At 37.1% G+C, this 13,153-nt stretch overlaps 1 protein-coding gene across 6 annotated transcripts in view; it reads left to right on the forward strand.

Annotated features, from left to right (window-relative positions):
- SYNE1 (spectrin repeat containing nuclear envelope protein 1) overlaps positions 1-13,153 on the forward strand; it is a 255,666-nt gene that overhangs the window by 142,978 nt on the left and 99,535 nt on the right. For 2 of the 6 annotated variants that reach the window (XM_071549312.1, XM_071549313.1), the window contains exons 87-91: positions 1,559-1,681; positions 3,658-3,840; positions 5,063-5,206; positions 8,546-8,740; positions 9,786-9,926. In XM_071549312.1, the coding sequence (XP_071405413.1) occupies positions 1,559-1,681; positions 3,658-3,840; positions 5,063-5,206; positions 8,546-8,740; positions 9,786-9,926 (786 nt within the window). Of the gene's footprint in view, positions 1-1,558; positions 1,682-3,657; positions 3,841-5,062; positions 5,207-8,545; positions 8,741-9,785; positions 9,927-13,153 lie in introns of those variants that run through there. The other 4 variants (XM_071549303.1, XM_071549306.1, XM_071549304.1 and 1 more) reach the window with 2 other exon arrangements.

Here is a 13,153-nt window from a genome sequence, read left to right on the forward strand (position 1 = left end):
AGCAGCCATAACAGTGTAACAGACATTTTGAAAAAGACTTCTTTCCATAACAAAAACATAAATCAGTAAACCATAGTTTATGAGCTGAAGTCTTTGGCGTTTTCTTTCAATCAATTTTTTGAAACAAAATGGATATTTACATATAAGTAAGCATAGTAGAAGTGAAACTTACTAGCTACAGTTCTCAGAGAAATATTGTAACAATTGAATAAACTACTTGTAAATTCTGAGAAGAAAGCATGGAGATGAAAGGAAACAAACAGATTTGTGAAGAAGGCAAATCATATCAAAAGCATCCAATTTTACGTGAAAGCAATATACCAATTTTTATATAATTACACAGTATGTCATATGTCTTGACTTTAATAATGTTTCAAATTAAATTGTTATTAACAAAGTTAATAAAGTTATCTAGTTAAAATACAATAAGTAGGTATAACACTGGCTGGAAAACTTACCTGCTGTGTAATTATCAATGATTTGCAGCCCAAAAATTGGGATACATCAAGTAGAGTTGTGTAGCTTTCTCCCCTGGACCTGGTGCTATTCAATGTTTTTCATTAATGAATTGGATATGGTTTAAAGATCATGGCTTTGGGGATACTTAACACCATATGTACAGGGACAACCTGTAAAAAATAAGGCTACTTTCAACACAGTGGTAAATTGTTATGTTTGGACAGGAAGAACCAGGCATGTGTTCTGCTTCTGAGTGAGTGACTACTGGCTTGTGCACTCTGTTGAAAGGTTGTTTCATAATGCATTTCATGGAAATATGAGTGAACGATATAACATTGTTGTAAAAGATCCAAACACTATGCCGAAAATAGTGTATAATTGTAAGGTGTGTGAAGTAGTCCTTTTGTTCTGCCTGGCAAGGTTTCAGCAGTGTCAAATTTTGCACTTGAAGAAAGATGTGGACCAATGGGATAAAGAGCAGAGGATAGTGGGAATTGTATTATGTGTATAAATTTGTAGAAAACATGCATGAAAAAGAATTAACATATGTATTCAGAGAGAATAAAAATAATTTGTTCTTTATCTCTGTTGCTAATGGGATAGTAAGTAAAATATTGAAACTGCATCAAAGGGTAATAACTTCATGTTAGATCACCAGAAAAAAACTTTCTGCAGAAAAAGGGTACTGAAATAATGGAATATGTTGCCTGTAAAGATAAGTGGGACTCTACTGCTAGTAGTCTTTACAAACAGTCTGTAAAGATGAGACAGTTATGTCCTGTCTTATTACAAGAAGTTGACTAGAGGGCATCTTCAGTTCCTTTCTAGGCCTTGAACTCTAAGAAATTAGTTTTATAAAGTATATGCTGTACTTGATACCGAAAAAGTACTTAATAACTTTGCCTTTGCAATGTTTTTCTAGACTGTCATATAACTGGTATTTTTATCCAATATTTTAAACATTTAAAATTAACTGTTAAAGCTACAGATTAGTTTTCTCACTGTCTGTAAGGGGGACATAGCTACAAAATCCAGACAAATAACAGTGACTTCTTTTTTCCTTATTATTGATCTCTTATTGAAATGTATTGTGTTACAGGACATGAAGAAATTTGAAGTTGAGGTGAGAGCCCTGCAGGCTGCTCTGGAGCAAGCCCAAGCCACATTGACCTCTCCAGAGCTTGGACATTTGAGCTTGAAAGAGCAACTTTCTCACAGACAGGTGAAAGACCAGGACCTCAAAGTTAGCATTTGAGAAGTCTGAGCTTACACAAAAAATAATGAGTGTTGGTGTGACTAATTGTTTCTTAGGGGAGTCACTCAGAGTCTAGCCCAAAATTACTGCCAAGAAAATAAAGGATGAAACAGGAATAATCATTCCCTCAAAGGAATGCTTGAAGTATAATCCTTTTTGAGTCTGTTCTTAGGCTGATGCAATTCTGAGATGTGTGGATCCAATCCATTTATCTATATCAATTATAGTAATAAAGCCCAATTTTTTTCTAATGCTTTTGTTTAACAGGTTCTTAAGGTACTTCCAAAGGAAATCTAGATTCTTATCTGCATTTTGCAGATAGAGATGCAATGATTTAATGTGTTGCTATCTCCTCCCAAAGTAATCTGGAGAGCTTGAGAAAATTCAGGTTTCCTTAAGCCCAGTTACATTTTTGTATGTTTAGTTGAGTTACCTCTATAAGATACTGCATCTTGATCTACTACAGAGATTTTTCAGTTTGTTGTGTTTGGTCTCAGTCTCTTCACAAGAAAAATAGGACAAGTTACAGCTTTCTGAGTTTCTTACAAAATGTTTTTTTTCTGCAAGCTAATGTGGAGATTTAACTGTCTCAGTCTCCACTGAAAACTGAATGTCAACAGGTTCACTGTAGGATTAAAATCTACAGAAAAACATATGGATGAAAGGTGAATTTGCACAGCTTTTCCTTTTCATTAAAATATACAGTTTTTATTCTGGGGACTGGCAGCCAGATTTCAGAATGTGGCCCTGAAGAGTGTAAGTAAGTGAAACACACCACTCATAGTAAGAATGAAGGAATATGGAGTTTACACTAGTTTTTATGTATATTCTCTATCTTGGCTTTAGCAGGTCTCACAGTATGAGTTTCTTTTGTAGGAAGGGGGCTGTAGCCCCTTCCCAACTGTTTCACCGGACTAGAGAGGGTGTCTTAGAGAGTGTAGGGCTGGCATGCAGCCCCCAAGGTGCCTCTGGGTGCTGACTGTACAATAATAAAAGCACTCTTTGTATGAGGAGAGGCCCCATCAGTGATGTCTAAGAAATAGGTCATTATACCAAACCTCTGGTTAGATTATATCCACCATATGTCATGAAACCACAGAAATAAAAAGCAAACCACAGTCCTCTCATCAGTAGGCACTTCAGACCCACATAGCTATCTTTCTGCATGTAGCATAGAGGAAGGGAGATAACTAGTCTGTCTATCCCTGTTTGCCTCATCCATTGTCCAGCTGATTTATATTTATGGAATTTTAAATCTTCTAATGTGCTAAAGCTCTTTTCATCAACTTTGCCCTTTTTTTGTTTGTTTGTTTTGTTTTTCTTTTCATATCTGTGAATACATTAAACTCCTCAGTGAAGATAAAAAGAATAGTGATCAAATATATTCTCCACTCATTGCACTTAGACCCTCCTCATGCATATGCACAGACAGCTTGAATGGACTATTAACAAAGGCATCTAGCTTGTTACTATTCAAAGAAAGGTTTCTGTATAGCTGTGTTACTTTCTGTCTGATTGCATTGCTGGCTTGAAAATACACTTCTGCGTCTCAGCAGGGAGTTCCACTCAGATTTTAACATTAAAATATATGTATACATAAATGACTCCTGTGCTGCTTCAATTGTGGATTTTCTAAATCTGTTTTTTTCAGATCTGTTACTAAAAATATTTTGTACTTAGGCACTTAGAAAGAGGTACTACTACGCTTTTTAATTAATTATTTTTATACCTAGTATATGGGGGGTTTGCTTAACTAATATTTAAAAGAGTGCTCATTTCACAATGAGCAACTCTGGAGGAAGTGTGTTCTGATTATACTCAATTTAGAAAATAGATAATTTTTTCTATTGTTTCTTGAACTTATCATTATTTGTCTTTGGCTGTATGGAGTGGTCTGGGACTTCTGCGAAATTGGCTTACTGTGGCACTGACTTTGTTTCTAGCATCTGTTGTCTGAAATGGAATCATTGAAACCAAAAGTTCAGGCAGTACAAGACTGCCAGAGTGCTTTGAGGATTCCTGAAGAGGTGGTCACAGGCCTGCCAATGTGCCACAGTGCCCTCCAGCTCCAGGAGGAGGCCAGCCGCCTGCAGCACACTGCCATTCAGCAGTGCAACATCATGCAGGCAAGTGCAACCCCATCTCATAAATTACTAAGAGTAACTTGAACAGTGACATACAAATTGTGATGGAAACACAGAATTTCCTATCTCTTTTCTGTAGTACCATTTGGAATGTCCCAGTAAGTTTCACTCATTCCTGATTTTAACATTCATGACCCTATTGTTGATTTACTTGTCTGACTCTCATCTCATTTCTCTCCCTGATACGGCTACGATTTTTGTAATGCTACTAGGATTAACTAGACAAATAGATAATATATGATTGTATGCAGGTTAATTTATTAATATATATAAAAGTTAATAAAATTAATACATCTTTATAACATCAACTGCTTCTAAAGATTCCATAAAACTATTAAGTTAATTAAATAACTTTCTAGTATAAAAATATTTTATTCTTTTTATTTAAAATTTATACACGTTTGTTTTCTGATTTTGGAATCATTCAACATCTATTAAATTTGCATTTTCAATTTTTCCTAAATATAAGTAAACCAGGGAGTTTATTGATTTTTTTGATTCATAATTAAACATGTATAAGAAGAGAATAAGCTTCATTTTCCTGATATTTAGTGATAAGAAAACACATAGTGATCTAGGGTACAAGTACAAAATTTCAAGTTAGATAACAGAAGAGATTTTTGATGATTAAGGGTAATTAATAATACCTAAATACAAGGAAGGATACAATGTCACACTGAAAGTTTAAAAAGGGTCTTAAACAAACTGCTGGTGAATCTAAGATAGAAAGAACTGACATTACACTGGTGGGATAATGGTCTGAAACCCTCTTCATATTCCTCTCCCTTCTGTATTTTCTGTAAAATCTAAGCTTTTCTTATAGTCTTTCCACTTCATAAACGAATTCTTGAAGTGAAAAAGCAGATGAAAATGCTTTAAAGCAAAATCATGAGACTAAGTAATGACATATTTTTGTGGGTATGTTTGGTTCAGGTACTTGTTGGAATCATGTTACAGCACCTTATATCAAAAAATCTGAAAGTGAACTGCTTTCTCAGGAAATAGTTAATAATAAATGAAACCATTAAAATCTGTAATTCACAATATTTAGGAACATACCTTTTCCTGACTATACTGCTCCTTTGCTTACTAAGATGCGAGTGCCAGATAGATGTAAATTTGCTCTGCTTCAGAGGGGAAATGAGTCATGCCTGGACAAAGTAAAAATTTATTTTCATAGACGCTCTTTTTTTTCCCTATCTAGGAAGCAGTGGTTCAGTATGAGCAGTATGAGCAAGAAATGAAACATTTGCAGCAAATGATAGAGAGTGCCCATCGTGAGATCCAAGGCAAGCCAATAGCAACAAGCAACATCCAGGAACTCCAGGTCCAGATTTCACGTAATGAGGTATGAGACTCAAAATGCTTCAACATGGGCTCAATGGCAGCTTTTTGACCCAAAAAACTTTTGGTCCTAAGTTAGCTGGGTAACTTTTCAGACTTCCTCAAAGGTAGTTGATCCTGCTATTGGTACAATATGGAGAATTCATTTTTTTTATTCAGTTTATTCAGTTAGGTATGTCATAATCTTCAGGCAACACTGTGATAAACAAAAGTGTTGCATAATTAAGGGACAGTTAGCATTGGAACTTGACTGAGGAGAGTCCCAGAAGTCAATGTTAATCCGTTAGTGAGATAATCACTACTAGTTTGGTGATCCACATGTATGTATGTATGTATGCATGTATATCCTAAAATACTTGTTCATTTTTGTCCCAGTAACATTCTGTAAAAAAACACCAAGGGACTTGAATCTCACAAAAACTACAATAGATTTGGAGGGCAACTCTGCACCATTCAATCCAAAGGCCCTTTTAAGTCTTTGTTTAAGGAGTTTTGGCTGTGGAATTGTGGGTCCTGCCCACGAACTCATTGATCATCAGCCCTTGAATAAATCAGGATAATCTCTGTGCAGCCTTCTTGCTGTATTGACTTGAGGACTTCTGAGCCCCTTTCTCCTTCTCCTGTCTGTTGTATATTTCTTGTGATAGAAAATGCACACTGATCTGCGTGTGTCACTTATGGCACTAGATGGCACAATTTCTTTACCTTTGAATTAAAGCTATCTATCCTGTTGGGCATGTTGTCCTGTGGTATGTATATGTGTTTCTCATTTTCTAACCACTTGTTGCAAAAGTTACTCAGTATAAATTCAAGATCATAAACAAACATTTCTGTTTTTTTAGAATTGAATTGATAATGCCACTATTCTCTATTCAAATGTTCAGGAATAGCAAATGCAGGAGAGTGACTTCAGTGATACAGGGTAATATTGCTGGAGTGGCAGGAAGGAATTTAAAATGGGGCAGCTTGAAGTTTTACCTGCATTTGAACCAGTTTAGTAGCTAGGAGTTTTTCTAGACATCTGCAGGAGGACAGCAGCTTTACTGTAATTCCTGTGTTGGGATGAGCCGGAATGGACAGGCTTGCAAGCTTGCAAGCCTTCCACATTTATGGGTAAAGAGTTTTGAAAGGCTGAGATACACGTATTTTTGGCTCATGTTTTGTCTGCTAAATTCCTGTGCAAAAACATAACGTTAAATGGATATTCTGAACCGTATATTATTATACTACTTTAAAAGGCAAGTTTGTCAAGTTGCTTGTTAAATGTTTTATTAATTTATGAAAATATCATTTACCAGATTCCTTGTTGAAACCTACATGAAAAAGAACTTCAAGAAACATCTATAGTAGCTATAATTAGATTAAAATAAGAGGAAAAAAGTAAAAGGAAAGTACATCTTGATTTTTAGGAAGTTTGTATTAGTGTTCATGTATCTAACTAGGTACTATGCTTGCTGCCCCATTTGTCTCTAGAATTTCAGAAAAGAATGTGGGCAAATATCTCCATGTTTATGAATTATTTTAGTGGATAATATAGTACCTCATAGGACATTGCTTTTATAAGTTCTGGGGGGTTTTTTTGTTGGCAGTCACAATTTTGTGTGCTTTCTCTTTTCCTTGTTTGCAGTTGAAAAAGGTATTGTAGATACTTAGTGCATTGGGCATGAATAACACAAATGTCATTCACCTCAGAAATGCTGATGGAGTTAAGTGGGTATACTGAATGAAATAATTTTCTACTAAGCCTCAGATATGTCATTGAGCATTAGTGAATGACTGGTATTTGCCAAACAGAGCAAATAACTATTCAAGCTCATTAAATTTGTGGCTTGATTTGATTGTAGCTTGGATTTTAATTGTCCTAGTTGATGTTTTATAATCAAGACTTTGCTTGGTCTCCAATGTAAGACTTGGAGCACAAGGAGAGGTCCTTTTGTGCCTAACATGCCAGATAGTGACCAGGTGCCATTGAAATCCAACCATTAAAGTGTCATCCTCAGTCCTTGCACTGTTTCAATTTCTAACTCTGTATTTCTTGCTATGAGTGTTCTGCATTTTAATTTTGAGGTAGTTGCTTACTGGAAATGTTCTACAATCAAAAAAAAATTTTTCATTTTACCAGCCTGAAGCAGTAGTCTTATTTACTTTTGAAAAGATATTTTAATAAAATTATTATGGCTATTATATCTTGCAACTTCTGTTGCTATTTTTCCTTGAAAACAAGTGTTTGTTAAAGAAATAAAAGCAGATATAAAAATAAAGTAGAAATATATATATGAACAAATAATCACTGATTTAACAGGTAAGCTTATACAAGTGTTTTCACTTTATAGATCAAAATTCTGACTTGTTACTGAGCCTCTAGGGAGACAGGAACAATAGCTTCAGCAGAAATGTGAAACTCTTCCACCATTTATTTTAAGTATAATAATTGAAAGCTTGAAACTGAACACTGAGTGAGGCAACAATGAAGGTTAGGCTGTTCATCTTTCTTCTCTGACAAAACTTAAGCTTATATGGTGTTTGGCCACTCAAACAGACCATCTCATAACCCTAAACCCCCCACTATTTCAAAATACACTCTGTTTTAAGCCAGATTCCCCAGCTCTTTTTAAAGAAAGGTTAGTCCTGTGTGCTGCTCAGCTTTTAACTCTGAAGGCTTACACTAAACCAAAACAAGATTAAAATACAGTTTATCCAAACAGTGGCAAAAAGCTATCCAGTCTGCATTTAATCTTATTATGTGGCTGATTGTTCCTATAACATTTGATGCTGTTAGACCGTGTGAGTTATTGTTTGAACAATTCATTCTTTATGATGAGAGCTGAATGGGGCATTTTTTATAGTTGTGGTTACCACATGACCTCATTTCCATGGCATGCACTATGCGGGGGAGCTTCATCTTCCTCAGATAAATGGAAGTAGAACAGGGGGAAAATAGGGCAGAAAAGGGAAAGACATTCCCCTTTGCTGCAGTCTGAAGCTTACAGACATCGTCTCAGGTTCAGGATGGATGCGAATGTCAGGTGTCCCCCCTTCTCTCCCCTTGCGGTTATCATGCACTCAGAGCCTTTCACAGCCCTGTTCCGGTTTCGCTCCCAAGCTGTTGGCTCTGCGGTTTAGCTGTGCAGCCAGACGCAGCTCGGCTTGTTCCCTCTGCTATCAACATCCTGCTTGTCAGCGAGTGCCGCGGCTTATGCGGGGTTTCTGAGCGGCAGCGCTGTGATGTTATTGGCTGGGCTTGGAGGGGAGAGCTTGACTTCACCACCAAAGCTGAAATGCTACGGGTCCTGTGGCCTTTACAGGCTGCCTCTGCAATAGGGAAAAAAACCTGTTTCCTCAGGAGCTGGCTCAGAAGATCAAAGGATACCAGGAGCAAATTGCTTCCTTAAATTCGAAGTGCAAGATGCTGACAATGAAAGCAAAACATGCCACCATGCTGCTGACAGTGACAGAAGTGGAGGGGCTGTCCGAGGGAATGGAGGAGCTGGATTCAGACCTCCTCCTGGCACACCCCGCTCATCCCTCGGTGGTTATGGTAAGCAATGCACTGGTCTCTGTGCTGTTTATCTGAGCTGCTTGCTTTTGCATCATTTCAACACTCCTGTGTAGCAAATTGCCACAGCTCACATCTGTTTTGCTTTTGAAATGGCTAGAGTGTGGCAAAGCAAGGGAAGTTGCAGCTTTCCTTTCCTGTATTTTGCTTTATATGGGTTTTCAAGACTTGTTGATGAAGTTACTTAACAGACACATAAGTGAATTTGTCTGTAATAATATGCAAATATTGTGCTTTTTATAACTGTCAGATGCAATAATAAATGCTAAGAAATTAATGAGTTGCAGGAATGAGATAAAACCAGGATAAATATTGTTTCATAGATGTTGCAGTGTATAGGTTTCTCATACTGCATTTTTAAAGCCCTTGTATTAAAATGTTGATGTGATAATTGACAGTGTACCGCTATATTCTCAGATAAGTGTGTTGGAAATGAAAACTGCCATAAAACTGCCATAGGCAGAGTTTGAGTGATTTTGGTTTTGTTTGTTTCTAACTGGCTATCATTACAAACATTCTGCTGATGCTACTGGGATTTTTGTCTGAGTGAAGATTGAGTGCTGATTTCAGGATTTATCCCTGTGTAACAGCATTGGGGGAGGGAGAAGGATATGTTGTTACTGGATTGTGTGTATTTTCTATTTCAAGTCTATTCCTTGTTGTTCTAACTAGACCTGGATAATGAGGCAAATACTGCATTATTCTGTGGATCCCTGTAGTATTTCTGTATGCAGCAGTGATTGTATTAGAAGACATTTAGGCAAACACGAATTTGTTTTCACTGAGTTGCCTGCCACTCAGGGTAGGGTTAGGGTACAGGAGAGCAAGTTCATACTGAAGTTTGACAAGTATATAAGACTATTTATTCAACCAGATTTCTGAACTGGTAGGTGTAGGAGCATGAAGCATGACTAAATAATGTCATGGTTATTCTGGTCATGTGTTGTTTTGATCTGAGTCTAAGCCAAGCCTAAGTTGAGGTAACTGATTTTCTTCCTGTGCTCTGGGGTTGCTTTTCCTGTGGCAGATGACTGCTGGTCGCTGTCACACGCTGCTCTCCCCTGTCACTGAGGAGTCTGGGGAGGAGGGAACCAACAGTGAGATTTCTTCTCCACCTGCCTGTCGCTCTCCTTCACCTGTGGCTAATACAGATGCTTCTGTTAACCAGGTACCTTCCTCTTGGCATTCATTCAGCATTAATCTCAGGCATATGTGGTTCCATTCCACAGGTGGTTTATTTAAATCATCTGAGATAATATTTACCTATAGCTCCAAAAAGCTGAGGCTTAACCTCTAGCCAAACTGAACTTTGAGATTCTATTTCAAAATGGATACAGATATTGACTTCTGAGTTTAAATTGTGTAAATCTGGCATTACAGCTATTCATTATTTTTAAAAGTAAATTTCTAGTGACAGTTGCAAAGTTCTTCCATGTCACTAGCATTTTCTATTTATAACCTAATTTTTATTTTCTCAGTAGTGCTCAATGGAATCTTGCATCCTGAGAAAAAATGCCGTTGTGTACTGCCCATAATGAAACATTGCATTATGTCCATACACATCTATCTTATTGTAGCATTGCCATTGTGACTTTGAAGTCACAGCCTGATACCTTCCACTTAATACCATTTCAGTTATTAACTTCTATTTGGTTTTCTTCATGTATTGTTCATTTCAACATTGTTCATTTCCATGAAAGCCTATCTTAAGTGCTAGTGAGGCATATCAGTGAAGTAACTGAAGTTAGATTTTAAATCAAAACTGAGGGCTTTTGTGCTTTTATTAGGAACAAGTGTACATCAGCATTGATTAAAATGTAACCATTGAGCATCATGCACATGAAGGCCCATATAAGATGTTAAACTTTAGAAGTTTAGAAATGAGCCTTAGAAGCCATCACCACTTCACTGTTCTGGATTTTGTGGTTTATTGGTTGGTTTTGCATTCATGACTGCTTCCAAATTTGACCACTGCAGACTTAAAGGATAGAGCGTGTTGTGTTGCATTTCTGAGTGGAATTAGTGAAGTTTGAGCAAAGTGCCTATTGATTCCTTCTGCTAATTTCAGAAATGCATATGGTGCTACAGAAGTTGCTAGGTTAGATAATAAGAATTGTGACAAAATCTTCAATGACATACTAAAAAGGTTGTGTACTAAATTAGAAGGATTTTTCCAGAGCTCTGTCATTTTAGATAATCAGAAATTTCCTTGTAAAGTTTACTTACAGTAGAAAGGCAGTTATATGTTTCAACACAGAAGTCTTATGATGCCATTAAGCTGTGAAGGAGTTGAAGCACCAAGAGCAGCTTGCATACTATTAACTGAAACTCCTCGAAAAACAACAGGGTGAGGGGAACTATAAAGGTGTTAACATTAGAAAGACTGAGAATTTCATAGTATATAATGTATTGGCAATAGCTAATAGTCCAGAAATGCAATTTGTTTTGATGTTTAGCAAAATTAGACACTTCGTCTGTGCTGCAGTACTGAATGAGAATCATAAATCTTCTAAATCTTCTTTCTCTTTCCCAAGGGTATAGTTTATTAAAGTTTGACACACTTCTTAAAACTTGTTTTCCAGGCACAGTGCAGAGCATTTGAATTGAAAAAGCTGAAGTGTTGGCACAGAGCCCTGTAGACTACAGCTGATCCTGTGATTGAAGTCTTAAGCATTGGGTCACTGTTAAATGCTTTTTTATCTCTTGTACACAGCCTACTTAACGATTCTTTCCCCTTCCCTAGATGAAAACTCGCCTACAATGCAACAGCCATTGTTACATATCTTATGATATCTAAACACACCCTTTGGCACTACATCCTAGCAACAAAGCTTGACTACTGTTCATTGGCTAATTATCATAAAAACAGCCATGGCCTTTATAGGGGCAACAAAATCTGTTACTTGTATGAACATCTGGTTTCCTAGTACCATCATATATGAAAGCTCTGCCAAAGAGAAACTACCATGTTGAATACTCCAAAAAGGACTTGAAAAGACAAAGTAAGGAATTGCTTTTCCCACTCTGTGAAAATAAGCACTTTATTCTGAAAATCACATTGAGAGGTCATATAAGCACAGTGTTTCTATTGACCTTAAGAGAAGACTAGCTAAGGGCTGGAGAGTAACTGCAGGCAAGGCAAAATGAGAAGTTGCCCCCACTGGTGCAACTTTTCACTGTGACTTTGAAACATCACTTGTGGTCAGAGTAAAAAATTCTGAAATTGCAGTACTGAATGCTGTGCTAAGCTGTTACATATTCCCTGTTGCTTCCTGGAATCATAACACTTTCATCATTAAATTTTTCAAGTTTCCCAGTTATTGCCTTGAGGAAGTACATCATATGACACTTTTGGACAGTTTGATGTGAGTGATCTGGTTTCTATGCTCTTCCAGAGCTTGTTGTGTTTTGTTCGCATATGGCATTAGGTAACATATTGATGTTCAGTTGCACATTAGGATCCTAATTATACGCTAAGCTCTGGTACCTCAGAATTAGTCTTATGTAGTACCTAATTATTATACATCTATTCAGAATCATGGAATGGTTGAGGTTGAAGGGACCTCCAGAGATCATCTAGTTCAACACCCTTCCTCAAGGGTGCCTATAGTGGTTGACTGGGACTAAATTCAGGTGGATTTTGAGTGTCTCTAAGGATGGAGTCCCCACAACTCCCTGGGCAACCTGTCCTAGTTCTTAGTCACCCTAACAGTTTTTCATGATGTTCAGAGAGAACCTCCTGTGTTTCAGTGTGTGCCTACTACCTCTGGTCTTGTCACTGAGCACCAGTGAAAAGTGCCTGGCACTGTCTGCTTTGCACCCTTCCTCGAGGCAACAATTTTCACCGTCCAAATAATCTGATGCTAACTGTCAAACATGGTTTCAGTTTTAAATAATCCTTGTCATCAAGTCTGTTTACCTGACCTAAGTATAGATACTGTACAAGTTTCCCTCACTTTGCATTTTCTGTACATCTTTTTAGTTGTCATTTGCAACAGTAGAAGAATCCCCATACATCAAGCATAGAAGTTCTTGTGAGAAACAATTGCACTGTGAATTTTCAATGGTGGTTTGAACATTTGGCCATTTTCTTAGCACTTTTGGCCCCTTTTCCCAGTATATTTTATACATTGGTTGAAACTACCTGGTACTTCATACTTTTTCATTACATCATTTACTAGTCCTTCAGCATATTCCGTTTAGGTTCTTCTGTTGCCTTCTCTGTGATAGTGTTCATTAGGGTGATATTCTTTGCCACCTCCAGTACCATAACCCACTGTCTTTTGTGATGGGATTTTTCCATGTGTAGTTGTGATGATGCTGGAACAATACTCGGATTTGTAGCACTCCCCTCACGGCTTTTCCATGATTGTCCACGGTTGTCTTCTGCAACAC

The sequence above is a fragment of the Pithys albifrons genome, chromosome 2, assembly GCF_047495875.1.
Source record: "Pithys albifrons albifrons isolate INPA30051 chromosome 2, PitAlb_v1, whole genome shotgun sequence".
Lineage (NCBI taxonomy): Eukaryota > Metazoa > Chordata > Aves > Passeriformes > Thamnophilidae > Pithys > Pithys albifrons.